This window comes from Engystomops pustulosus, chromosome 7, assembly GCF_040894005.1.
Source record: "Engystomops pustulosus chromosome 7, aEngPut4.maternal, whole genome shotgun sequence".
NCBI lineage: Eukaryota > Metazoa > Chordata > Amphibia > Anura > Leptodactylidae > Engystomops > Engystomops pustulosus.
In genome coordinates, this window is record NC_092417.1 from 28,560,076 (window position 1) to 28,587,886 (window position 27,811).

Here is a 27,811-nt window from a genome sequence, read left to right on the forward strand (position 1 = left end):
TGGGAGAGTCTGTCCATAGGACAACAATCAGTCCTACACTGCACAAATCTGCCCTTTATGGAAGAGGAAGCCATTTCTCAAAGATATCCATAAAAAGTCTTGTTTAAAGTTTGCCACAAGCCACCTGGGAGCAGGGTTCAACTGGCCCACTGGTGGACCGGGGATCTTGGCAGAGATAATAATAGAACTTAAATCAGTCGTTAGATGCTGCCTTCAAACGCCATGCATAGAGGACAGTCAAATTTTCAGATTCAGAAGTTTTCCGGCTCCGTCGCACTCTGACCCAGGATTTGCAGTTCCTGATGACATCATCAAACAGCCGTGCATCCTGTTCCCATCCGTCATGACTCCACTGCAGAAAGAAGAGAGCCGGGGGACACATGAAGTCCTGCTCAGGTAAGTGTTTTGTTTTTTTTTTCCTACAGCCCAAAGTGGATGGAGGGCACAATAGAGCGGTGCATTATAGATAAAATGTGCTGCGGATATAATTATGATAACAGAAGGGGTTTATATGAAAGGAAAATAGGGCCTGTATGTATTTAACTAGGAGGGTTTATATAAAATGGAAGAAGGAGGGCTGTATATATGAAACTAAATGATTAGGAGAATTTATATTAAATTAAAGGAGGAGGAGGGGGCTATATATGTGAAATTCAGTGAGAAAGGGGCTGTATAGGAAATTAAATGAGGAAGGGGTTGTATATATGAAACTAAATGAGGAAGGGGCTGTATATATGAAACTAAATGAGGAAGGGGTTGTATATATGAAACTAAATGAGGAAGGGGTTGTATATATGAAACTAAATGAGGAAGGGGTTGTATATATGAAACTAAATGGGGGGGGGTGTATAGAGTAAATAAAATGAGGGGGTTATATATACGAAACAAAACGAGGAGGGTGCTATATACAGGCAGTCCCCGGGTTACATACAAGATAGGGTCTGTAGGTTTGTTCTTAAGTTGAGTTTGTATGTAAGTCGGAACTGTATATTTTATCATTGTAATCCCAGCCAGAACTTTTTTGGTCTCTGTGACAATTGGATTTTAAAAATGTTGGGTTGTCATAAGAATCAATATTATCACTAAAGCTTCATTGCAGACGCCTGTGATAACTGTTATAGCTGATTATTGTAGCCTAGGACTAAAGTACAATAATTTACCAACATCCAGAGGTCCGTTTGTAACTATTGGTCAGATGTAAGTCGAGTGTTCTTAAGTAGGGGACCGCCTGTATATGAAATTAAATGAGGAGGGGGCTATGTATATGAAATTAAATGATAGGCTGTATATATGTAATTAAATGAGGAGTGGGCGGTATATATTTGAAATAAAATGAGGAGGGGGCTATATATTTGAAATAAAATGAGGAGGGGGCTATATATTTGAAATAAAATGAGGAGGGGGCTATATATATGAAACTAATTGAGGAGGTGGTTGTATATAAACAAATGAAAGCATTAGGAGGGTATATAAAATACTTCAGAATTGAAGGGCTGAATATATACTTAAATGAGCAAGGGGGCCTGTTTATATAAAATGCAAATATATATATACATAATGAAAGAAGAAAGAGGCGCTATATATAAAATGAAAGGAGGTGGGGTATATATAAAATGCAAGGGTGGGGGCAGTGGATTTATTCATTTTGGAGGCATATTATATACATTCAGGCTGCTGTTACACACAGCGCTTGCATTGAGATTAGAAATGCAGAGCAAATGCCAGGGCATCAGCCTGAGGACACATATGCATTTTCATTGAGACGCAAGCAGTCACTAACAAGCACTTTATGCTTTGCTTTGTTTTTAATCAAAATAGCGGGTGCTCATTACTGATCACATGTATTTAAATGGGAATGCATATGTGATCAGGCTGCGCATTTAAGTACTTTATGTAAATTAATAATTTGGACTGGATTATTAGACTGAATAATTTTGGCGCATTTGGTACATTTTGATGTGGCAGCACTGTGTATAATGCAATAATGGCACAGTATTATTTATATAGAGGCTATGTATATAGTTTAAAATATTAAGGATGTTATGAAATGTAATTTTTAATGTGTGCAGGGGCACAGCATGGTTTCATTATGGCGGAGTATATTTGATAAATGTGGGGGGCCCAGTCTAGTCAGTGTGGGACATTGTTAAACAGGTGACATTATCAGTGACTGTGGTATTTTTAGGGACACAGTGATGTGCTGCATGGAGCTGAAGGTATCTGCTGGAAAACTCTGCAGCAATAAATTACATTGAGGAGTCGTCCTCTTGCACATGTGAACTCAGAGGAGAAGACAAGTCACCTGTGAAGTACTAGATCTGTCCTGTGATCAATGACTAACTATCTAGGTTGTAAGACAACATCCTCAGGTGTCTCATGATATCCCTAACCAAAGACCAGCCACCAGAAGAAAGGTGGGCCCTACGTACACCAGTCTGACCCTGCCTGGGAGATCTCTGGTCAGATGAAACCAAATCCAATTATTTGGTCACAATGCCAAACGATATGTTTGGTGTAAAAGCAACACAGCTCATCACCCTGAACACACCATCCCCACTGTCACATATGGTGGGGGCACCATCCCCACTGTCACACATAGCGGGGGCAGGATCATGGTTTGGGCTTTTCTTCAGAAGGGACAGAGAAGATGCTTAAAATTGATGGGAAGATGGATGGAGACAAATACAGGACGATTCTGGAAGAAAACCTGCTGGAGGTTGCAAAAGCCCTGAGACCGGGGCAAAGATTTTTTTTCCAACAAGACGATTATCCCAAACATAAAGCAAAATCTACAATAGAAGGTTCCCAAATAACTGTATCCAAGTATTAGAATGGCCAAGTCACAGTCCAGTCCTGAATCCATTCGAGAATCTGTGGAAAGAGCTGAAATCTGCTGGTCACAAACACTTCATCCAACCTCACTGATCTCCAGCTGTTCTCCAAGGAATAACAGGCAAGAATTTCAGTCTTTCGATGTGCAAAACATGTGATACCCCAAGCGACTTGCAGCTGTAATCACAGCAAAAGGTGGCGTTACAAAGTATTAACTTAAAGGGGTTTTCCCATGAACACAAGTTAGGCCCTATCCACTGGATAGGGCCTAACTTGCTGATTGGTGAGGGTCTGTGTGTATGAATGTCTGTGATTGTATAAACATATGCGCACAATATGTCTATATTTTTTTTAAGGGGAAGAGGGGGCTTCATGCTGAAATCCCTCCAGCCTCTCCTAGTTATGCCCCTGATGCACAGTTAACCTCTATATTAACCCTTGATATATTTGGTATATGGGACAACCCTAGTGCACTGGTCAGTGATGTATACTGTATGCCCATTATATGTCCCGTCAGCCCTAGCGGGAGTCGAGCTACAATAACCAGTACAAGCGTCAATGCACTTCTCAGAGAGTCGAGATCCCAGACAACCCAACCAAAATCAAATTTTTGTCTTCCATTCTTTCTGTACTTATTTACATTAAAAACAATGATAACATGTGGAAATAAAGGAACAAATAACAATTCTAATAATACAATAAGATTCTATACAGCATTCTGCATTGTATATTTTCCCTAGAAGTCACAAGATTGAGTGGGCCGAACACTTCCGGCCATGGCGGTTTTCACCCCGGCTGTGTCACGCAGTAATTACTACCATTACGTTGGTAAGAAAGTGCTCTGCGGGGCTCGCCTGCTGACCAGAGCCGTCATTGTTTCCATGAAGTGACTCTATGAACTTGCCCATAAGATGCTGGCGGCGTGTAGGTCACAAATTATTCACTACGTGTAGCGGTATAAACTAAGGATCCGCAGTGCAGACATAGATGCAGGGTACAAAACGCTGGGACAAAACTATATTGACATATTGACGCAAGAATAAATCTTTCGGTCCTCATGAGAGCAATTTATACTCCGGCTAATCAATCATGAAGCTCGTGTGTTTTACTCTCTAGAGACCTCCAAGGCTTCCAATTCCAGTTATCAATATTTCCAGCGAGGAGCTGCTGATGTGAACGTCTCGTACGCTGCGCGTTCTCCTTAAAGTGCCAGGTTTAATAAGACGTGTACAGGGTAAAAGGGATCTGACATTTTCATTAAAATAAAAAGCAAGCGCTGAATATATTATTATCCAAACAAAGTTCATAATGGGAAAAGAAATGTGGGGGACAGGGAAAGGAACATCTGTTTTCCCAGTGGTATTGTGTATAATAATGGAATATATGTATCATCGCTCTGAAACAAATGAACCCATTGTGCACTATTACACCAGGACATGCAATCCAAGAGAGCCAGAGATGATCCAGATGTCACTGTTCACATCTGCCCCAAACTTATCCGCCGCTACATTAAAGGACACCTGTCACCACAAATGAGTGTCCCCATCCAAACATACCTACTAAGTCTACTCCCCGGCCCCTTTCTGAAGCAGTCCATTTCATAACCCTCGCTTTACTCAAATTCACTAATCATCCCATACATAACATACTTATAGGTCCGATCGACGGACCGCCGCACCGGCTTATTCATCAGGGGGGTGTCCAGGCACTCTTCTTTCTTCTCAGACGCCACTCCCCTGGGTTCAAGCGCTCATGGCTTCCTGCTTTCAGCGACTTACTGCGCATGCACCGACCCACTAACGCCTTCTTTCATTGGAAGCAACGCCAGGATCTATTGCGCAAGCGCTGTTGACTTCATGCTCTTGGTGCTCATAGGGACTTACTGGGACATGTTTACTTACCCGGTCCCGGGGAGTTCACGAAAGTGCATTGTCTGACCGGAATGTACTGTGCCGCGATTCACTAAGATCGTGCGCCCGATATCCAGCATGTGTCGCTTCCCCGCTCAGGTCCTCCAGAGTTTACATTCTTCTTCCTGGTGCATGTAAGTGCATTGTCTTGCGACTTAATTTGAATCTTAAATCCCGCGCTCAGTCCGAATCAGTTGGATCGTCCGATGGTCAGCCCCCCGATTTCTGTTGCATGAGAGTCGGTGCAGCTGCGCCACAATCCGATCACATGCCCAGTTAATCCCCAGTCCCCAGTTAAATACCTGTCAAAGCTGCTCATATCCCGAAAACCGGGAACATTCCGACGAAAGTGTGATCAGTGACCCTTAGTACCTGAGCCCCACTGCGTCTGCACCGCCCACTGACGTCTCCTTTCATTGAAGTCGGCAGCATCGCCGGCATCTATTGCGCAAGCCAATGTAAAGGTCCGTTGATCGGACCTATAAGTATGTTATGTGTCATATGCTTAACTCCTTAAGGACGCAGACAGATTGTTTGGATTCTGACCTGCGTCGCTTTACATGGTTATAACTTTTGAACACTGTTACTTATCAAAGTGATTCAGATTGGTTTTTCCCCACATGTTGTACTTCATTTTAGTGGTAAATTTTGGCTGATGAGTTTTGCGTTTATTTACAAAAAAGAAAAAATGATGAATTTTTAAAAAAATGTGCCATTTTTGAAATTCGAAAATCATTGCGTTTTCAGGCAGATAGATTTACCACCTAAATAACTTGCTGAATAACATTTCCCATTTGTCTTCTTAACATTTTCATAATTTTTGAAATGTTTGGATAATTTATTTTGACATCACGCGGCTTACAAATCGAATATCGAATACTGTTTTGAATGAAATTTTACATATTTAACATCAAAACCCCCCCTATATAACCAACCCATTTTCAAATCTGCACCCCTCAAGCTATCAGAAACAGCTTTTAGGAAGATTGTTAACTCCTTGAGATCTTCATAGTAATTACATCAAAATGGAGGTGGAATTTAGAATGGTCAAATTGTGTCGGTTATATGTTCATTTAGCCCTAAAATGTACACATTTCCAAAAGATAAAAATAGAAAACCCACCATACAATTTGTTCTACAATTTCTTCCGATTACAGAGACCCCCCCACATGTGGCCGTTACTTGTTTTATGGGTGCACAGCGTGGCACAGGAGAGAAGGAGCGTCCGTCAGCTGCAAGGATTTTAGCTTTTTTGTTATTGGGGTCATGTGATGGCTTTTTTTTGCGGGATGAGATGCTTTTTCCAGTGTTACCATTTTGGGGTTGGTATTCCCTATTGTTGAAAATTTAGGAACTTTTTTTTGAGGGCAGGAGTAAAAAGCATCAATTTTGTTCTGGATTTTTTACTTTTTTTTTTTGGTGTTCATCGTATAGCCTAATAATCATGTTATCTTTATTCTATGGGTTTATACGATTACGGGGACACCATAGTTGAATATTTTTTCTACATTTTCCAAAATTTGCCAAAAAATCTATCTTTTTTGCATTGCTGTTTTCCAAGTGGAATAACATTTTTGCTTTTTTCAGCTATGGAGTTGGTTGATCGCTTGTTTTTTGCGTTATATGTTGTACTTTGCAACAGTATCATTCTGGAGTACATATGTTTTTTGATCATTTTTTGTTGCATTTTTTCTAGGATTTAATAGGTAAAAATCATAATTCTTTTACCTATTATTTTTTTTTTAACGGTGTTCATGGAGCGGGTTCAATCCTTATTTACTTTTATTCTACAGGTTGTTACCAATGCGCCGATACTATATATGCGGGGTTGTGATTTAGACTTTTTTTTAGTGTTATATGTCTCTTTATATGTTATGGGGCTTATGGGCATTTTTATTGAATGCCCGTATATACTCAAGTATAAGCCGACGAGTAAAAGCCGAGACCCCTAATTTTACCACCAAAAACTGGAAAAACCTATTGACTCGAGTATAAACCGAGGGTGTAGTATACAGCCAGCCAGCCCTCTGTAGTATACAGCCAGCCCCATGTAGTATATAGCCAACCTGCCGCATCTAGTATACAGCCTGCCCCAAGTAGTATACAGCCAGCCCCATGTAGCATACAGCCAGCCCCAAGTAGTATACAGCCAGCCCCAAGTAGTATACAGCCAGCCCCATGTAACATACAGCCAGCCCCCTGTAGTATACAGCCAGCCCCTGTAGTATACAGCCAGCCCCAAGTAGTATACAGCCTGCCCCATGTAGTATACAGCCTGCCCCAAGTAGCATACAGCCAGCCCCATGTAGGATACAGCCAGCCCCATGTAGCATACAGCCTGCCCCAAGTAGCATACAGCCAGCCCCAAGTAGTATACAGCCAGCCCCAAGTAGTATACAGCCAGCCCCATGTAACATACAGCCAGCCCCCTGTAGTATACAGCCAGCCCCCTGTAGTATACAGCCAGCCCCAAGTAGTATACAGCCTGCCCCATGTAGTATACAGCCTGCCCCAAGTAGCATACAGCCAGCCCCATGTAGGATACAGCCAGCCCCATGTAGCATACAGCCTGCCCCAAGTAGTATACAGCCAGCCCCATGTAGTATACAGCCTGTCCCAAGTAGCATACAGCCTGCCCCAAGTAGCATACAGCCTGCCCCATGTAGTATACAGCCTGCCCCAAGTAGCATACAGCCAGCCCCATGTAGGATACAGCCAGCCCCATGTAGCATACAGCCTGCCCTAAGTAGTATACAGCCTGCCCCATGTAGTATACAGCCTGCCCCATGTAGTATACAGCATGCCCCAAGTAGCATACAGCCAGCCCCATGTAGTATACAGCCAGCCCCACGTAGTATACAGCCTGCCCCATGTAGTATACAGCCTGGCCCAAGTAGCATACAGCCTGCCCCATGTAGGATACAGCCAGCCCCATGTAGCATACAGCCTGCCCCAAGTAGTATACAGCCAGCCCCAAGTAGTATACAGCCTGTCCCAAGTAGCATACAGCCTGCCCCAAGTAGCATACAGCCTGCCCAAGTAGTATACAGCCAGCCCCCATGTAGTATACAGCCTGCCCCAAGTAGCATACAGCCTGCCCCAAGTAGTATACAGCCAGCCCCTTGTATTATACAGCCTGCTCCCTGTAGTATACAGCCTGCCCCCTGTAGTATACAGCCTGCCCCCTGTAGCATACAGCCTGCCCCAAGTAGTATACAGCCAGCCCCATGTAGTATACAGCCATCCCCCTGTAGTATACAGCCTGCCCCAAGTAGCATACAGCCTGCCCCAAGTAGTATACAGCCACAGGCGCCATCTTGACCCCAGGGCTGCCAAAGCAACAATCGGCGCCCCCCCCTAAAAGATGCGGGGGAGGGGGGGCGATCATGGGGGAAAGACCCCCGAAAGGCATGTTAAATGCAGCGGTTGCGCTTACTGCGGCATTTATCGGGTTCAACACCCACGATCAAAGCTCACTCCGACCGCGCGTGATACACTGGTGTGACGGCTATAAGTTATCACCACCCCATGTGTCCCGATGCTGGTTCGGCTCAGATCTTGAGCCGAACCGGTATCAGCTCGGCGTCCGATATATCGGATGCTGAGCGCCAAGAGGTTAAGGGTTGATTATCGAAGTTTGAATAAAGCCAGTGTTATGAAATAGACTGCTTTAGAATGGGGCTGGGGAGTAGATTTCGTAGGTAAGTTTGGATGGGGGAACTAATTTGTAGTGGCAGGTGTCCTTAAAATAAGTATTTAAAGAATACTAACCATTGTAATTAGCAACCTTGCTCTATCTCTCAGCTCCAGGATTTATGGTTTCCGGACCTGACTACAGCCGGAAGTTCAGCAAAAATGAAATCCTATGGTGTGAGCATGAAGGCGGGAGCATAACTTGGAGAGGCCCCATAGTAGACTTCTGCATGTGAGCCCTTTCCCTTAAAAACATATACACATCTTTTGTACATACGTTTACACAAATTTATTCACACATTCTACACTCATAGACAGATAATTTATACACTTTTACATACATACATGTATAAACCCATTCACACTTATTTATGTACTGATATATACATCTATACATTTATATATGCAGCATATACACATAATATACTCACACAGTGGGGGGTCATTTACTAAGGGCCCGATTCACGCTTTCCCGATGTGTTACCCGAATATTTCCGATGTGCGCCGATTTCCCCTTTTTTTGGCACACGCGATCGGATTGTGGCGCATCGGAAAAACTGCCGCATTTTAAAAAAAAGACTTTCGCTTTCCTTCACCAGGAATAGGCCGGTGAACTTGAGTGCATTTTGGCGGGCCTAGGGGGAACTTCAGCGCAGCAGCGCCACCTGGTGGACGTCGGAGGAACTACCTTAGTGAATCCCGGCCGGAACCGAATCCACCGTAGAGAACGCACCGCTGGATTGAGAATAGGCCGGATAAGTAAATCTGCCCCAGTGGCTCAAATACATGAAAACAGCAGCAAGTCTGCCTTCCTTATGTGCAGTTTGCGCCATTTAACTGGATTATTTTAGTTAATCTGGTCTGTTTTCAGGATGTGACACAGTTGCATCTTTTTTTTTTGCGCCATGCTGTGACACAATTCTGGCAAAGTGCAGTAATAAATGTGACGCAAACTAGGACTAAGCGATACCACGATCCTATATGTGCACAGTTTTCTAAAGTGTTGGACAAAATACATTCACACATAATGGTGCAAACACTTTATAAATGCATGTGCAAGCTTTATAGACACCTTTAAAGGGGTTATCCGGGTTTTAAAATTTACTGAGGGCCGGGCTGGGGTGGGCTATTTAAACATAATAAACATCTACTTACCTCGTCCGGCGCTGCCGATGTCTCCAATGTGCGCCAGTTTGTATACAGGGTCGCTCGGGGAGCTTCCTGACAGCCGGAAGCTCCCTTCCGACACCATCTCCCAGCACTTACAACGCTCAGAGATAGGGACGAATGGGAGGAGTCGGCCACATCGCGGACCGGAAGCTCCCTGTGCGCGGCTTCTGTGCCCCTGTAAACAAACAGGGGCACGGATCGAAGGGACCGCGTCGCAGGACATCGGCGGCGCCGGAGGAGGTAAGTACATGTTTATTATTTTTAAATAGCCGGTTCCCCCGTACCAAGCACCGTGACAATAGTGTGCTTAGGCCGCAACCGCCAGCCACTCCGGTACCGCGGGCCCCGGCTGTCACCAGGCCTCACCTCAAAAGGCTAGGCCCCGGTGGGGGATGTTGCATATCTACATTTCTGTTTTTGTTATGTCAAGATGGGGCAGTGTGTACATTAATGAGAAAAAAGAACCTTTTTTATCCTACCAATTGGCTGCAATGAAACAAAGATTAAAAAATGTAATGGGTCTGAATACTAATGGACCCAGATATATTAATGTGCCTTAAAGGGGTTATCAGAGTTTTAAAAATTACTTAGGGCCAGGCTGAGGCGGGCTATTTAAGGAAGAGCTTCATCCTCCCCTATGGCTGTCCGGACCAGATCCTTACAGACCAAGGAACAGCATTTGAGTCCCAAGTCTTCCAGGAGCTGTGCACTCTATATGGCTGCAAGAAGCTGAGGACCACAGCTTATCATCCCCAAGGCAACAGGCTTTGTGAAAAGATGAACCAGACTCTAATCAATATGCTGAGGACTCTGACCCCTGCAAAAAGGGCTGACTGGCCAAAACTATTGCCCGAATTAGTGTACCTGTACAACAATACCACTCATTGCTCCACAGGGTACACCCCGTATTATCTGATGTTCGGGAGACACGGCCATCTCCCTGCTGATATGACCTGGGACATGGAGTCCCCTGATTCCCAGTCTTTACTCCCCCAGACTGACTGGGTTCACGAACACCAGAGGCGCCTGGCGGATGCCAGAGAAGTTGTGGATGTGCGGTTAGAAGAGGCCCGGGAGAAACAAAAAAGGGACTTTGATCGTAATGCCTGTGCTGAGCCTTTTGCCCCAGGAGATCGAGTGTGGCTGCGCAACAACCATCCTACCAGTAAGCTAGATGGGCGTTGGGAGCGTGAGCCATACCTAGTTAGGGACAGTCTCTCCCCTGAAGTCTACGAGATTTCAAGAGGAGACCGTCCACCACTCCGGGTACATAGGAACCGGCTGAAGAGGTGTCTTCGTCCTTTTGCCCCTCTGTCCACACCTCTCACCTCGACCCCCAACTGCGGAGGTCTCAAAGGGAGACAAAAGGTAAAGGTCAGGTAGCGGTCAGTGTTTTACAAAAAGACGGTCCGACACAGCCACACTACCACCTGAAAAGCCTATGAAAGGGTTAATGCAGACTACTGGCATATATGACATAAGGGTGAGAGTCTCAGGAAAGTCTCTGGCTCTTTGGGGAAAAGACAGAAATAAATACACATATGTACACATTGCAGTACCTGAAGTGGGCTACAGCCCTTCAGGGGTTACTCTGCATCTTCTTCAGTGGTAAGTACTTCGGTGTCAGAAAAGCGTACCTGTCTCCTCCTTCTGTGTGACACCAGCTGATACTCCTGCAGGTACGCAGGAGCTTTACCTTTTGTCTCCCTTTGAGACCTCCGCAGTTCCGGCTGGGAGAAAATAACAATCTCCTCATCGTCCTCCTCTGATTCAGGCGCTGGAGTCGGAGTCTCAGCTGGCTCTGATGCTTCAGGGGTTGCAGACAGTGGAGCCGGATCATCCTCCACAGGCAGCAGTATTGGAGACTGCGGTGGGGATGATGGTCTCTCCGAGGTACCTCTTACTGGAGTGGAAACAAAACAGAATTGAGGCACAGTCACAAGTTCCAAGAAACTGGGGGTAGGCGAACACAAGGAGGTCTGTAAGTTGGGGGTCGAGGTGAGAGGTGTGGACAGAGGGGCAAAAGGACGAAGACACCTCTTCAGCCGGTTCCTATGTACCCGGAGTAGTGGACGGTCTCCTCTTGAAATCTCGTAGACTTCAGGGGAGAGACTGTCCCTAACTAGGTATGGCTCACGCTCCCAACGCCCATCTAGCTTACTGGTAGGATGGTTGTTGCGCAGCCACACTCGATCTCCTGGGGCAAAAGGCTCAGCACAGGCATTACGATCAAAGTCCCTTTTTTGTTTCTCCCGGGCCTCTTCTAACCGCAGATCCACAACTTCTCTGGCATCCGCCAGGCGCCTCTGGTGTTCGTGAACCCAGTCAGTCTGGGGGAGTAAAGACTGGGAATCAGGGGACTCCATGTCCCAGGTCATATCAGCAGGGAGATGGCCGTGTCTCCCGAACATCAGATAATACGGGGTGTACCCTGTGGAGCAATGAGTGGTATTGTTGTACAGGTACACTAATTCGGGCAATAGTTTTGGCCAGTCAGCCCTTTTTGCAGGGGTCAGAGTCCTCAGCATATTGATTAGAGTCTGGTTCATCTTTTCACAAAGCCTGTTGCCTTGGGGATGATAAGCTGTGGTCCTCAGCTTCTTGCAGCCATATAGAGTGCACAGCTCCTGGAAGACTTGGGACTCAAATGCTGTTCCTTGGTCTGTAAGGATCTGGTCCGGACAGCCATAGGGGAGGATGAAGCTCTTCCACAGGGCCGCTGCGGTGGTCCTTGCAGACAGATCTCTGACAGGTACTGCAACCACAAATTTGGTATAGTGGTCGATGATCGTAAGAGCATAACTGTGACCGGATCTGCTGGGCTCCAACTTCACGTGGTCCAATGCCAGGATCTCCAAGGGCCGTTGGCTCACAATGGGACGGAGAGGGGCCCTTTGATTGTGTCGCTCTCCTCAAGCGATGGCGCAGGCTGGGCATTCTCGACACCAGGCTTCAATGTCGGACTTCATGTTGACCCAGAAGAATCGCCTTCGGAGGGTGGCTTCAGTCTTCTGAGTGCCAAAGTGGCCGGACTGGTCATGGTACATTTCCAGTACTATTTTGGCATCCCTCCTGGGAATCACAATCTGGTACAGCCGGTCATAAGTGATAGGGTCCAGAGTTCTTCTCTTTAGCAGACCCTGGTGCATGCTCAGAGTCTTTCTCTGGCGCCACAATTGAGACAGTTCTCCATCGGCTCTTCTGCGCCGGATTCTTTCAGGCACTCGCCCACTAGAGAGATAGTCCATTACTTCTCCTATGGCACGGCTATCAGCCTGAAGACTAATCCAGAGGTCCTTTTCCGCAGGGGGCTCTGACTCTTCTTGAGGAGTAGCTGGCGCTGCCTCTGTCGGTAGGGAGTAAACTCTCTGGGCATCTTGACGCACAAACCGGGCATAGAACGCTGGCATCTCCACATCTTCCCACTGAGCATCCGTGGAGGGTCCCTCCCACTGGTCAGGGAGACGGGACAGAGCGTCAGCGTTGTCATTGGTCTTACCAGCCCGGTACTTGATGGTAAAGCTGAAATTGGCAAGTCTGGAGGCCCACCGTTGTTCCAGTGCTCCAAGACGTGCGGTGTTCAGATGCGCCAAAGGATTATTGTCTGTGAAGACAGTGAAAGATGATGCAGCTAGATAGTCTTTGAACTTTTCGGTCACAGCCCAGACTAACGCCAGAAACTCCAACTTGAAGGAACTATAGTTCTGGTCGTTTTGCTCCGGTTCTCGGAGGGAACGGCTGGCGTAGGCTATGACCCTTTCAGTTCCGTTTTGGAGCTGGGATAATACCGCCCCTAGACCTTGCTTGCTGGCATCAGTGTATAGGGTGAAAGGCAGACTATAGTCTGGATATCCCAACACCGGAGGTTCAGTCAGCCGTTGCTTGAGCATCTGGAAGGCAGCTTCTCGTTCGGCCGTCCACTCAATGGATACTCGGGAACGTTGGCTCTCTTTTGGCAGGCCCCTTAGAAGCTCTTGCAGGGGAGCCGCCAGCTGGGCAAACTTCAGGATGAAACGCCTGTAATAACTGGCAAATCCCAGGAAGCTTTTGATGTCCCGTACGGTGGATGGGGTAGGCCAGTCGTAGACAGCTGCAATCTTCTCTGGATCTGGCTCAATTCCATGAGCGCTCACCACATGTCCCAGGTACATGACGCTAGGTTGTAGCAGGTGGCACTTGGATGGCTTGACCTTCAACCCATGTTGGGTCAGGATTTGGAAGACTTCAGCCAGATGGTGGAGGTGGTCTTCATAAGTCTTGGAGTAGATGATAATGTCGTCCAAATATAGCAGGACGGTCTCGAAGTTGCGATGACCCAAACATCTCTCCATCAGCCGTTGAAATGTGCCTGGGGCGTTGCATAGCCCAAACGGCATGTTGTTGAACTCGAACAAGCCCATTGGGGTGGTGAAAGCCGTCTTCTCTCTGTCTTCTGGTGCCATGGCCACTTGCCAGTAGCCACTGGTCAGGTCCAGGGTAGAGAAGTAGGCAGCTGACCCTAGGGCTGCGAGGGATTCCTCGATTCGAGGCAGAGGATAGGCGTCCATGTGGGTGATATTGTTGATCTTCCTATAGTCAACACAGAATCGAAGGGTTCCATCCTTCTTCTTCACAAGGACCAGCGGGGCAGCCCATGGGCTGTGACTCTCCCGGATAACGTTGGCTGTCTTCATCTCTTGTACCAGCTTCTTCACCTCTTGGTAGCGGGCTGGAGGTATGGGCCGGTATCGTTCCTTGATAGGAGGATGAGAGCCAGTAGGGATGGTGTGTTGGATCAGAGTAGTCTGCCCAAAATCCAGTGGGTGTTTGCTGAAGGCCCGGTGGTGCTTCATAACCACATCCAGGACACCTTGTACTTGGTCTGCAGGAGTAAAATCGTCGTCTCCAATATTGAGCTCAAGCCACCAGGATTGCTCGGCAGGCTCATCTTCAGCACCTTGCTTCACTTCCAACTGTTGGGAGGCAGACAGAGAGGTTTCCACCAAGTCTTCAGGGTGGACACTGAAGAGAGTGGCTACGGCTTGATACTTTCTCAGGTCCACTGGGGAATCTCCCACATTTAGTAGTCGAATGGGTACTTGTCCTCGGGATACCGTGACTAGGCTCCTGGCGGCTAGAATGGGCAGGTCTTCATCAGCTGGTAGAGGTTCTACTATCGCCTGGTAGTCTTGACCTTGAACGCCCATGCAGGCTCGACACCATACTAACGTCTCAGTCCCAGGTTGAAGGCGGACAGGTTGGGGATCCTTGATCCGGGCTCTGCAGATTTCTCCATTAGGGCCAGCAAACTTCTGTTGCGCCGCTAGAACCTGCATAGTCTCCTGAATTACCTTCCGGGAACCGTTGGGCACTGTTGGCAGGGAGTCGTGGAGAGCCTTCAGCACTTCAGGGTAGCAGTTGCGGAGGACATTGGTACCCAGTACCAGGGAGAAGTTACCGTTTTCGGGGACTCGTGTCACCACTACGCCCTGTCTGGTTAACTCAGTGTGTCCAATGGTTAGTGTGGGCTCCCAGTAGCCGCGGATGGGAACGGGTTTTCCGTTCGTAGCAATAATGTTCAAGTAAGCCTTGGGAGGTTGGACTAAGGATGCTCCTCCTCGGCATTTCTCGAAGGCAGTACTCCGGAGGGTGGTCACTTGAGAGCCGGTATCAATTAAGGCCGGTAGGGTAACTCCATTGATGGTTACATGAACCATGGGGCGAGTCCCCACGAACCTGGGCATCCAGTTAGCATCTCGGGGACTTACAAGTTCTTCCCTTGGAGGTCGTCCCTTAGCTCCAAGGGTTTGTCGTTTAACTGACGACAATCGTTCTCTTCATGCCCATATTTATGGCAGTAGCTGCACCGCTGGCGGGGTTTCTTCTGACTCCAGGTGCTTAACGACTTCGCTTCTTTTGGGCGCTGTTTAGTCGGAGATTCACGAGGAGTAGCTGACCGTACCGGGTTCTCTGGAGGTTTCCTCCTCATAGCAGAGACAGTTACTTCCAACTGGGTCAACCGATCAAGGATTTGATGCAGGGTGTCCGCCAGATTAGGGACCGGTCCTGTTATGCCAGTAACTTCCATAGTCGCAGGAGTAGGTGATGCTGACTGCGTGGGATGGCAAGCGAGAGCAGATTCTTCCATTTCTACGGATTCAGGCTCTTTCTGCGGTCCAGTAGGTGATCGGTCTCCTAATATGTCAATGGCAATTTCCTTAAACTCAAGGAAAGAGGCCTGGGCATGTTGAGAAGAGATGATCTTTAGTTGACACCTTTGATTTCTATCAACAAGTCCATTGATAAATTGTTCCCTTAAGGTTTGATCAGAGGTTTCAGCGTCTTTGGGCTCAAGGCAGGTGATGGCCTTCCATGTCTCCTGTAGGGAGAGGGCAAAGTCTCGGAGGGACTCTTGGGGCTTCTGTCTTTTCCCGAAGAATTTCTGCTTCAACTCGGAGACAGTACACTTGTCAAAGGTGTTACGTAGCCTATCAAGAATCTGGACCACATTCTGACACTGTTCTCGGGGCCAGGACTTGACTTCCCGGAGAGCGGGTCCTTTCAACTGCCCGATGAGGATGCCCACTTTCTGTTCCTCTGTGAATGGGAGCAAGGCGAAGGTGGCTAACAACTTGTCCCTGAATTCAGGGAGAGTATGTGATTCTCCCTCGTAGTAGGGTAACCAGGGGGCCCCCAGATAGTAGGGCATAGTCAGAGGCATCATGGTGGGAGTCCCAGGGACACTAGCTGTAGCAGGGCTGAAGGGACTCTCTGGAGGACTTAACATGCTCCGGTACCCTGAGGAGGGACCAGGGGACGGGACTTGCGCCAGTCCCGTATCTTCGTCCTGGGCGGACATGACTGGCCTAGCTGAGGGAAGCCTGTAGGGTTATACAATGTCCGTTGCTAGGGGCGATGGCTAGAATGGGACGTGGGCACTTTAAGACACAGTCACTATTCCTTGGGAGGTGAGCCAATAACCTAGCGTCAGAAACAATCTCTACCCCCCTTTAACTTCCCCAGCGGTACTCACTCAGGATCAGCCGCGGTGACAGGACAGCTCCGGTACACAAAGGTCTCCGTTCCCGATGTCCGGCAGGCAGCAGGGCTCAGTGATGCTCAGCGGTGTTCTCCTCCAGTGGCAGGACACGTGCGCCGGAACTCCGGATGAGGTGCACGCTGCTGGCAGGCTTCAGACGCGGCCTGCGCCGAAATCCAAGATGGCCGATTAACCCTCTTCGTTGCCGGCCGCACACGCTCCAGCTCCTCCTCCACGGTGCTTCGCGCCACTCGCGCAGGGGGCGGAGCCTAATGACGCCTCTGGAGTTCCCGCCAGTCAAGATTTGGCGGGCTTGAAATACTTGCTGCGCCACACGCCTCTGAGGTAAATGCTTCAGGCGCAGCAGCGCCGGATGTAGCAGAGCTGACACAGTTCTTGCAGGAATTAACCTCTTGAGTGCTGGAGCGGCGCTCGACAGCACGTGGCAGCAGTATAACAGTTCAATGTGAAACACACAATCACTTGGGCCTAAACCCGGATGGCAGCAGGGTTAGGCAGCACAGTCTTTTTAATAAAGGAAAGTCTTTAATGCCGTAATAAGGCACAGAAGTATCAATCCTGTTCGTGACGCCACTTGCAACATCCCCCACCGGGGCCTAGCCTTTTGAGGTGAGGCCTGGTGACAGCCGGGGCCCGCGGTACCGGAGTGGCTGGCGGTTGCGGCCTAAGCACGCTATTGTCACGGTGCTTGGTACGGGGGAACCGGAGGGCTGTCCTACAGCCTGGCAGGTCTCCAGCAGGGTGGTGTTGGCAAGAAATGATGAGGGAGAGGCTGCTATAGCGGATCTCCCTGGGGCAACCCCTTAATGTCCCGAGTGTGAGTCTCTGGGTGATGGACAGGGTGCCGGTGATGAAGGCAGCCGTATTAGCAGGGACCAGACGGAGACAGAAGTTGAAGAAAACAACTTACAGTTCTTTATTTGAACCGCAGGAACTGCAGCAACGTGCCTTTAACAAGTAGATGGAGTGCTGAGATGTGAGTTGGAGGGAGCCTCAGGAGATAGTTCACCAGCCTGGATGTAGAGGGCAGGCTGGGAGGCAGCTGTGTCCTGGTAGGAAGCTTCAGCTTGTCCTGTAGGGCTTCAGGTATCACCTTTAAAGGTAAGATGATACCCCTTTTCCTCACTACACTAACTCTAGTCTGATACTCCACTCTTCAGAGGCAGGGGCTAGGCTCTTCCTGCTCTGGTATGGGCTAGACTGAGATTACTCACTCACTCATTAGGATCTCTAGGATTCTCCTCTACTGGAATCTCCCTAGAAAGACCCAGAACATTCCTGGCCAGGGGGTTTTGTTACCTCCCTTTGGTCAGGTGGTGGCTGCTCCTCCAATCACATCTCAGCTTACAAAGGACAGGATGTAACACAGATCATTGGACAATAGCATCTTGCATCATACAAAATACTTAACCTCTGCCTTGCCAGGCAGGATTCACCACTGCAATACCCCTATGTCCTGTCAGAACCATGTAATGTGATGTGATTACATGCAGGTGGGACGTATTCGCAAACCCTCCCTCGCCATTGCATCGGCGAGGGTGTTGCAGATATTTTTGATAATTTACTCTGGAAGAGGTTTTTATCCAGAATATTTATGTACTTGGCTGTATTCATCATTCCTTCAATTACAACCAGTGCTCCGCCCCCAGAGAGGGGGAGGAGATAAGCTGTGACATCATATATTGTCAGTAGTGATGTAATGATAGGTCAGTGTTATCTATATAGAGGTCATTGTACAGGGAGGGGGAGGAAAAAAGCTGTGACATCATTTATTGTCAGTAGTGATGTAATGATGGGTCAGTGTTATCTATATAGAGGTCATTGTACAGGGAGGGGGATAAGCTGTGACATATATTGTCAGTAGTGATGTAATGATGGGTCAGTGTTATCTATATAGAGGTCATTGTACAGGGAGGAGGAGGAGATAAGCTGTGACATCATCTATTGTCAGTAGTGATGTAATGATGGGTCAGTGTTATCTATATAGAGGTCATTGTACAGGGGGAGGAGATAAGCTGTGACATCATCTATTGTCAGTAGTGATGTAATGATGGGTCAGTGTTATCTATATATAGGTCATTGTATAGGGAGGGGGAGGAGTTAAGCTGTGACATCATCTATTGTCAGTAGTGATGTAATGATGGGTCAGTGTTATGTATATAGAGGTCATTGTACAGTGGGGGAGGAGATAAGCTGTGACATCATCTATTGTCAGTAGTGATGTAATGATGGGTCAGTGTTATCTACATATAGGTCATTGTACAGGGAGGGGGAGGAGATAAGCAGTGACATCATCTATTGTCAGTAGTGATGTAATGATGGGTCAGTGTTATCTATATAGAGGACATTGCACAGGAAGGGGGAGGAGATAAGCTGTGACATCATCTATTGTCAGTAGTGATGTAATGATGGGTCAGTGTTATCTATATAGAGGACATTGTACAGGGAGGGGGAGGAGATAAGCTGTGACATCATCTATTGTCAGTAGTGATGTAATGATGGGTCAGTGTTATCTATATAGAGGTCATTGTACAGGGAGAGGGAGGAGATAAGCTGTGACATCATCTATTGTCAGTAGTGATGTAATGATGGGTCAGTGTTATCTATATAGAGGTCATTGTACAGGGAGGGGGAGGAGATAAGCTGTGACATCATCTATTGTCAGTAGTGATGTAATGATGGGTCAGTGTTATCTATATAGAGGTCATTGTACAGGGAGGGGGAGGAGATAAGCTGTGACATCATCTATTGTCAGTAGTGATGTAATGATGGGTCAGTGTTATCTATATAGAGGTCATTGTACAGGGAGGGGGAGGAGATAAGCTGTGACATCATCTATTGTCAGTAGTGATGTAATGATGGGTCAGTGTTATCTATATAGAGGTCATTGTACAGGGAGGGGGAGGAGATAAGCTGTAATCATGGGCCAGTGTTCTTTTTATAGATAGATAATAAATAGATATATAGGAGATAGATATAAGATATATAGCTAGATCTTCTGTATTTCGGACATATAATGAGAGTACATGTCCCAGCTGCTCTGGGAAGAGGGGAAATTTTTTCTTTCTGCAGAGAAGTTTTCCAAGGAAGATTTTCTGTCCTCTAGTTTTTGGCATTTGTTACTGTCTGTTCCATGTGTCCAAGAACAAAAGTGCAATGCTTGAGTATTTGCAACAAAGGAGGGAAGACTTAGGGTGAAGTAGGGAGAGTGTGAATAGATTCTCTTGCTGATCCATAAAACCATCTGCTGATACCACTACAGCTGGGCACCACATCTTAGGAGCGGGCACGGCGCCATCTGCTAGTTAATAAGATTTGAACACGAGTGAGTTTATCACAATGACAAGTACAACGCCACTAGCAAATAAGAGGAACCAATTTAGATTTCATGTCTCTGTAGGAAGGAACGGGATGGGAGGGGGATATGAAATTCAGATTTTATTTTCACACTGCAAAAAAAAATGGATGATAATAGCGGTGAGTATGCAGAGTAATGGCTCCATCCTGCTTCTCCGTAATGAAAAATCGCAATCATTGCTTACACCATCATCATCTTTAACTGGATAGATGGATCCAATGATTCTTCTAGAAAGACACTTGATAAAAGTTCTGCAGCAGCAGATGCCTGGGAAAGAAGCTTAAAGGGATTTTCCAGTTTGTGATACCTGGTGGGGTGGGTATGTCTAGGATTCGCTACAGGTTATATATCTATAAAGGGGTCATCTCATCGAGACACTGATTTTCCTGGACTAGTTGTAGAAATTGGGAACACTGGATGTCAACCTGCCTCCTCCCCAGACTGTATCAGCATCCACAAGTTATCAATACAGTTTAAAGCCACGACAGAGCAGAAAGCAAATGACTCACTGTTCTGCCATTGGGCACATGCCTCCTACACATAACTTTGCATGGAGCCCCAGAAAGGTCATATCTGTCTAAATTTTGTGGTACCAAAAGTAGCTTGATAAAAATAAGGGAGGCTTAGCGTTCTTCAGTCTCTGGCCCTAGGGAGACTAGAAATGGGGGTAGGGGTAAACAATTTTTTCCTGATGATGGACTGCTCATCCATTTGCTATGATTAGGATAAACTGCTGCTCCATCACTATGATGAGGATAGACTGCTGCTCCATCAGTTTGATGAGGATAGACTGCTGCTCCATCAGTATGATGAGGATAGACTGCTGCTCCATCACTATGATGAGGATAGACTGCTGCTCCATCAGTATGATGAGGATAGACTGCTGCTCCATCAGTATGATGAGGATAGACTGCTGCTCCCTCAGTATGATGAGGATAGACTACTGCTCCATCAGTATGATGAGGATAGACTGCTGCTCCATCAGTATGATGAGGATAGACTGCTGCTCCATCAGTATGATGAGGATAGACTGCTGCTCCATCAGTATGATGGGGATAGACTGCTGCTCCATCAGTATGATGAGGATAGACTGCTGCTCCATCAGTATGATGAGGATAGACTGCTGCTCCATCAGTATGATGGGGATAGACTGCTGCTCCATCAGTATGATGAGGATAGACTGCTTCTATCTCAGTATGATAAGGATAGACACATTTCAACTTCATTGCAGGCCTGTCTTAAAAGGAGCAGCTAACATTGTTTCAGTGATTGCTCCCGTAACTCAGGTGTGGGTGCTGATGAGGACAGTGCTGGAGATCAATCTGTCATGATTAAGTAAGAATCACAGCACTGGACACTTTAAAAGGAGGCTGGTGCTTGGCATCATTGTTTCTCTTCTGTTAACCATGGTTATCTCTAAAGAAACATGTGCAGTCATCATTGCACTGCACAAAACTGGCCTAACAGGGAAGAGTATCGCAGCTAGAAAGATTGCACCTCAGTCACCAATCTATCGCATCATCAAGGAATTCATGGTGAGAGGTTCCATTGTTGCCAAAAAGGCTCCAGGGCGCCCAAGAAGGACCAGCAAGCGCCAGGACCGTCTCCTAAAAGTGTTTCAGCTTGGGGATCGGGCTCCCAGCAGTGCAGAGCTTGCTCAGGAATGGCAGCAGGCAGGTGTGAGGCATCTGCACGCACTGTGAGACTGCGGAGACTCTTGGAGCAAGGCCTGGTGTCAGGGAGGGCAGCAAAGAAGACACTTCTCTCCAGAAAAAACATCAGGGACAGACTGATATTCTGCAGAAGGTACAGGGAGTGGACTGCTGAGGACTGGGGGAAAGTCATTTTCTCTGATGAATCCCCTTTCCGATTGTTTGGAACATCTGGAAAACATCTTGTTCGGAGAAGACAAGGTGAGCGATACCACCAGTCTTGTCTCCTGCCACCTGTAAAGCCTCCTGCAGCCATTCATGTGTGGGGCGGCTTCTCAGCCAAGGGAATCGGCTCTATCACAGTCTTGCCTAAAAACACATCCATGAATAAAGAATGGGACCAGAATGTCCTCCAAGAGCAACTTCTCCCAACCGGACCTACATAATAGAAACAGTCAGGGACAATGACTTGACATTACCCTATAACAGAAACAGACAGATGAAAGTGCTACAGAGCAGGATAATGACAGGACCCCCGCGACAGTCAGAGGCAAGTGTTCCCTTATAGCATAGATAGCCAGGGGCAATGGATAGGCAAGAGGCTCTATAAGAGGGCCCTATAACAGAGATGTTCTTTGGCAAGGAATAGGCAGAAATTTCAGGAATCTACAAATGGTCCCCAGTAATAAAATTATGTAGCTGTACTAGAATTAGTGTTACTGGTGTGCCCGTGATATGCCAGTCTGAAACTCCAGACATCAGGAACATACTTGTAGTGGTGGCCAAAAGTATTGGCACCCCTGCAATTCTGTCAGATAATTACGTTTTTTCCAAAAAAATTATTGCAATCAGAAATTCTTTGATATTATTATCTTCATTTAATTTGTCTTTAAAGGAAAACCACAAAAAAAATTTACAAAAAAGTGGGTGGACAATAGTATTGGCACTGTGTGAATAATCATGTGATGCTTCTGTAATTTGTGTAATTAGCAGCACCTGTAACTTACCTGTGGCACCTGGAGGAGGCAATGACTAAATCACACTTGCAGCCAGCTGAAATGGATTAAAGTTGACTCAACCTCTATCGTGTGTCCTTGTGTGTCCCACATTGTGCATGGAGAAAAGAAATAAGACCAAAGAACTGAGGACTTGAGAATCAAAATTGTGAGGAAGCCTGAGCAATCTCAGGGCTACAAGTGCATCTCCAAAGACCTGAATGTTCCTGTGTCTACCTTGCGCAGTGTTATCAAGAAGTGTAAAGCCCCTGGCACTGTGGCACCTCCCTAGATGTGGACAGAAAAGAAAAATTGAGATTTCAACGCAAGATTGTGCGGATGGTGGATACTGAACCTCAACTAACATCCAAACAAGTTCAAGCTGCCCTGCAGTCCAAGGGTACAACAGGGTATTCATCATAGCCTGTCGCAAAGTAGGTTGGTCTTGCTGCAGCGGGGTGCCACCAGGTCGCTCCACAGGTACGACTAGTCCGTACACAGGGCGTGCCCCTACGGGCCCCTGCTGCTCTGGCTCCGGACTTACCTCTGCAAGCTCCCGCACCCATCCAGCTTAGGCCCCGCATGCGTTCCCGCTCCCTAGGGCGTGTCCCCAGCGGTACTCTGAGATTTAAAGGGCCAGCGCACAGGGCCTGAGTGTTTCCGTGTTCCATGCCTGTGTACCTGAATTCCAATTCCCGCTCCTGTTCCTGTGTTCCCGTGATCCTGCTCCTGTGTTGCTGTTCCATGTTCCAGTCCAATCCTGCGTTCCAGTTACGTGTGCCTGTTCCTGTGTTCCTGTCGTGAATTCCAGTGTTCCTTCCAGTGCTGTTTCTGTGTCCTGTGTATGGGCTAGTCACACCTGTGGAACGACCTGGTGGCACCCCGCCGCAGCAAGACCATCCCACTTTGCGGCGGGCTCTGGTGAAGACCAGGTGCCACTTACACTCCTGCTCCAGGTATTGGCTAGTACTACCTCCCGCGGTGGTCCCGAGGGTCCACAGACACAGAACCCTGACACACAGCTTTCTCACACTGGGCCCTACAATATGCTGCAAAATTTGTTGGTAGTCTTCAGACTTCATAATGCCATGCATGCGGTCAAGCAGTCCAGTGCCAGAGGCAGCAAAGCAACCCCAAAACATCAGGGAACCTCCGCCATGTTTGACTGTAGGGACCATGTCCTTTTCTTTGAAGGTCCTTTTTTTCCCTGTAAACTTTATGTTGATGCCTTTTCCCAAAAAGCTCTAATTTTGTCTCATCTGACCAGAGAAAATTCTTCCAAAACGTCTTAGGCTTTCTCTGGTAAGTTTTGGCAAACTCCAGCCTGGCTTTTTTGTATTTCTGTGTATGAAGTGGGGTCTTCCTGGGTATCCTACCATACAGTCCCTTTTCATTCAGACGCTGACGGATAGTACAGGTCGACACTGTTGTACCCTCGGACTGCAGGCTAGCTTGAACTTGTTTGGATGTTAGTTGAGGTTCAGTATCCACCATCCGCAAAATCTTGAGTTCTGTCTACATCTAGAGAGGTGCCACAGTGCCAGGGGCTTTACACTTCACTGCGCACGGTAGACACAGGAACATTCAGGTCTTTGGAGATGGACTTGTAGCCTTGAGATTGCTCATGTTTCCTCACATTTTTGATTGTCAAGTACTAAGACAGTTCTTTGGTCTTCTTTCTTTTCTCCATGCTCAATGTGGGACACACAAGGACACAGGACAGAGGTTGAGTCAACTTTAATCCATTTCAACTGGCTGCAAGTGTGATTTAGTCATTGCCTCCTCCAGGTGCCACAGGTAAGTTACAGGTGCTGCTAACTACACAAATTACAGAAGCATCACATGATTATTCATGTAATTATATAAATTTTGGCTTTTTTGACAATTCTTTTTGTGTTTTTCCTTTGAAGACAAATTAAATGAAGATAATAAGACCAAAGAATTTCTGATTGCAATAATTTTTTGGAAAAAAATGTTAATTATCTGACAGAATTGCAGGGGTGCCAATACTTTGGGCCACCACTACAAGTATGTTCCTGATGTCTGGAGTTCCAGACTGGCATATCACGGGCACACCAGTAACGCTTATCCTATTATGTAGGTCCTGTCAGTATCCTGCTTCCTAGCCCTTCCTTCTGACTGTTTCTGCTTTTTAGGTAAGAAGCCCACTGCCCAGCGCTTACCTCTGACTGTCTTTGAGGGACCCTTGTAGTATCCTACAGTCACGGCCAAAAGTTTTGAGAATGACACAAATATTATATTGTCACATGATGTGTTGCCCTCTGGTTTGTCAGATGTTTTTATCCCATACAGAAATACAAGTGCAATCATATTATGAGTAACAAAAGCTTTTATGGACAGTTAGAATTAATGCAGCGAGTCAGTATTTGCAGTGTTGTCCCTTCTTCTTCAGGACCTCTGCAATTCTCCCTGGCAGCTCTCAGTCACCTTCTGGACCAAATCCTGACTGATAGCCGTCCATTCCTGCACAATCAATGCTGCATTTTATCACAAGTTGTTGGTTTTTGTTTGTCCACCCGTCTCTTGATGATTGACCACAAGTTCTCAATGGGATTAAGATCTGAGGAGTTTCCAGGCCATGGACCCAAAATCTCTATGTTTTGTTCCCTGAGCCATTTAGTTCTCCCCTTTGCTTTATGGCAGGTGCTCCATCATGCTGGAAAAGGCATTGCTGATCACCAAACTGCTCCTGGACGGTTGGGAGAAGTTGCTCTTGGAGGACATTCTGGTCCCATTCTTTATTCATGGATGGGTTTTCAGGCAATACTGTGAGAGCCGATTCCCTCGGCTGAGAAGCAACCCCACACATGAATGGTTGCAGGAGGCTTTACAGGTGGCATGAGACAAGACTGGTGGTATCGCTCACCTTGTCTTCTCTGTACAAGCTGTTTTCCAGATGTTCCAATCAATCAGAAAGGGGATTCATCAGAGAAAATGACCCCAGTCCTGAGCAGTCCACTCCCTGTACCTTTTGCAGAATATCAGTCTGTCCCTGATGTTTTTTCTGGAGAGAAGTGGCTTCTTTGCTGCCCTCCTTGACACCAGGCCTTGCTCCAAGAGTCTCCGCAGTCTCACACCTGCCTGCTGCCATTCCTGAGCAAGCTCTGCACTGCTGGGAGCCCGATCCCCAAGCTGAAACACTTTTAGGAGACGGTCCTGGCGCTTGCTGGTCCTTCTTGGGCGCCCTGGAGCCTTTTTGGCAACAATGGAACCTCTCTCCTTGAATTCCTTGATGATTCGATAGATTGTTGACTGAGGTGCAATCTTTCTAGTGGCGATACTCTTCCCTGTTAGGCAAGTTTTGTGCAGTGCAATGAGAAACAGCACTGGAAGGAACATTGGAATTCACAACAGGAACACAGGAACAGGCACACGGAACAAGAACGCAGGAATGGACTGGAACATGGAACAGGAACACAGGAACAGGAGCGGGAATTGGAATTCAGGAACACAGGCATGGAACACGGGAACACTCAGGCCCTGTGCGCTGGCCCTTTAAATCTCAGAGTACCACAGCGCACGCGCCCTAGGGAGCGGGGACGCATGTGGGGCCTAAGCTGGATGGGTGCGGGAGCTTGCAGAGGTAAGTCCGGAGCTGGAGCAGCAGGGGCGGCGCCACGGAGAGGGGCATGAGTGTGCCCACGATCCGTGACATGGATCGCGGGGGCATCCATGACAGTAATACCCCCCTTTGGTTCCTCCCCCCCCCTTCTTTTTGGTCCCAAGAAACCTCTGGAGAAGAGTCCGATCCAAAATGTTCTCTTCGGGATCCCAGGATCTATCCTCAGGCACGAACCACTTTCAATCTACAAGGAAGAACTGCTTACCCCTCATGGTCTTCATGTCTAGGACCTCCTTAACTTCATAGACATCAGGGGAGTCCGCCTCAGGAGCAGGAGATTGCTGAGAGAAGCGGTTCAGGATGACTGGCTTCAGGAGGGAGACATGCAAGAAGTTCTGGATGCGCATTGATGGAGGAAGGCGGAGCTTGTAGGCCACTTCATTGATGCGCTTGATTAACTCAAAAGGACCAAGAAACCAGGGACCAAGTTTGTAGCTGGGTATCTTCAGCCGGACGTATCTGGAGGATTACCACTCCTTGTCACCAGGAGAGAAGACAGGAGGAGCTCGACGTTTTTTATCAGCCTGGGTTTTGGTGTGGCCTGTGGCTCATAAAAGGGACTTGCAGGTTTGCTCCCAAATAGATTTGAGGTCCTGCACCAGATCCTCTACCACAGGGACATCAGAGGGAGTAGACAGTGGAAGAGGAGGACGAGGGATTTGTCCGTAGACCACAAAGAACGGAACCGAGTCAGTAGACCCAGAGTCCAGGGAATTGTAGGAGAACTCAGCCCATGGTAGCAGATCATCCCAGTTATCTTGACGGGCTGAGACGAAGTGGCGGAGGTAACAGCCCAAAGTCTAGTTCATCCTCTTTACTTGACCATTGGTCAAAACAATGACCAACGGACTTGCCTGGGATTCAGTAGGAGATACAGTAGGTTCTTGTGGTCTGTGTACACACAAACGGGATTGAGAGCCCCCTCTAGTAGATACCGCAAATCTTCCAGAGCAAGTTTGATGGCTAACAGTTCTCTGTCACGAATCTAGTAATACCTCTCTGCGGGAGACAAAGTGTTTGAAAAGAAGCCGCATGTGAGAGTTCGGCCCTTAGGCCCTTTCTGGGTGAGCACTACCCCAGCTCCTACGGAGGATGCATCCACCTCAAGATAAAAGGGTTTGTACGTGTCAGGCCTAGTGAGCACGGGAGCCAAGACAAAAGTGGACTTCAACCTGGAGAAGGCCTCTTCAGCTGCAGGAGGCCAGGCACGAGGATTGGCACCTTTCTTGGTGTGTGCCATGATGCGAAACAACAGAGTGGAGAAATGCCGATAATCAAGGAAAGGGAGGAGGAACTCCGGCTCAAAAGTAAACTTCAATCCAGGTAGGTAAAATCGAAGAGACTTTTATTGAAGATGGCATGGGTAGCGGGAAGGGTCCCTGGAATGCCTACGCATTGCGGATAAACTCTGTATCCTTATTCACAGCCATGAATAAGGATACAGAGTTTATCCGCAACGCGTAGGCATTCCAGGGACCCTTCCCGCTACCCATGCCAATCCGTTTTATCATGTTATTTG

General features: G+C 47.3%; 1 protein-coding gene across 1 annotated transcript; it reads right to left on the minus strand.

Annotated features, from left to right (window-relative positions):
* Window positions 1–217: 217 nt before the first annotated feature.
* LOC140068728 (uncharacterized) lies at window positions 218–12,144 on the minus strand. Its single transcript, XM_072114128.1, has 2 exons — window positions 11,165–12,144; window positions 218–352 (listed from the first exon to the last, which is right to left on the minus strand). Exon 1 carries the CDS (start codon window positions 12,131–12,133, stop codon window positions 11,192–11,194), a length of 942 nt encoding a protein of 313 aa, XP_071970229.1. The 5' UTR covers window positions 12,134–12,144; the 3' UTR covers window positions 218–352; window positions 11,165–11,191.
* Between the last annotated feature and the right edge of the window lie 15,667 nt (window positions 12,145–27,811).

Coding starts and splice junctions, on each gene's coding strand:
- LOC140068728 (XM_072114128.1), bottom strand. CDS start 12,133: ATGCTGAGGACTCTGACCCCTGCAAAAAGGGCTGACTGGCCAAAACTA.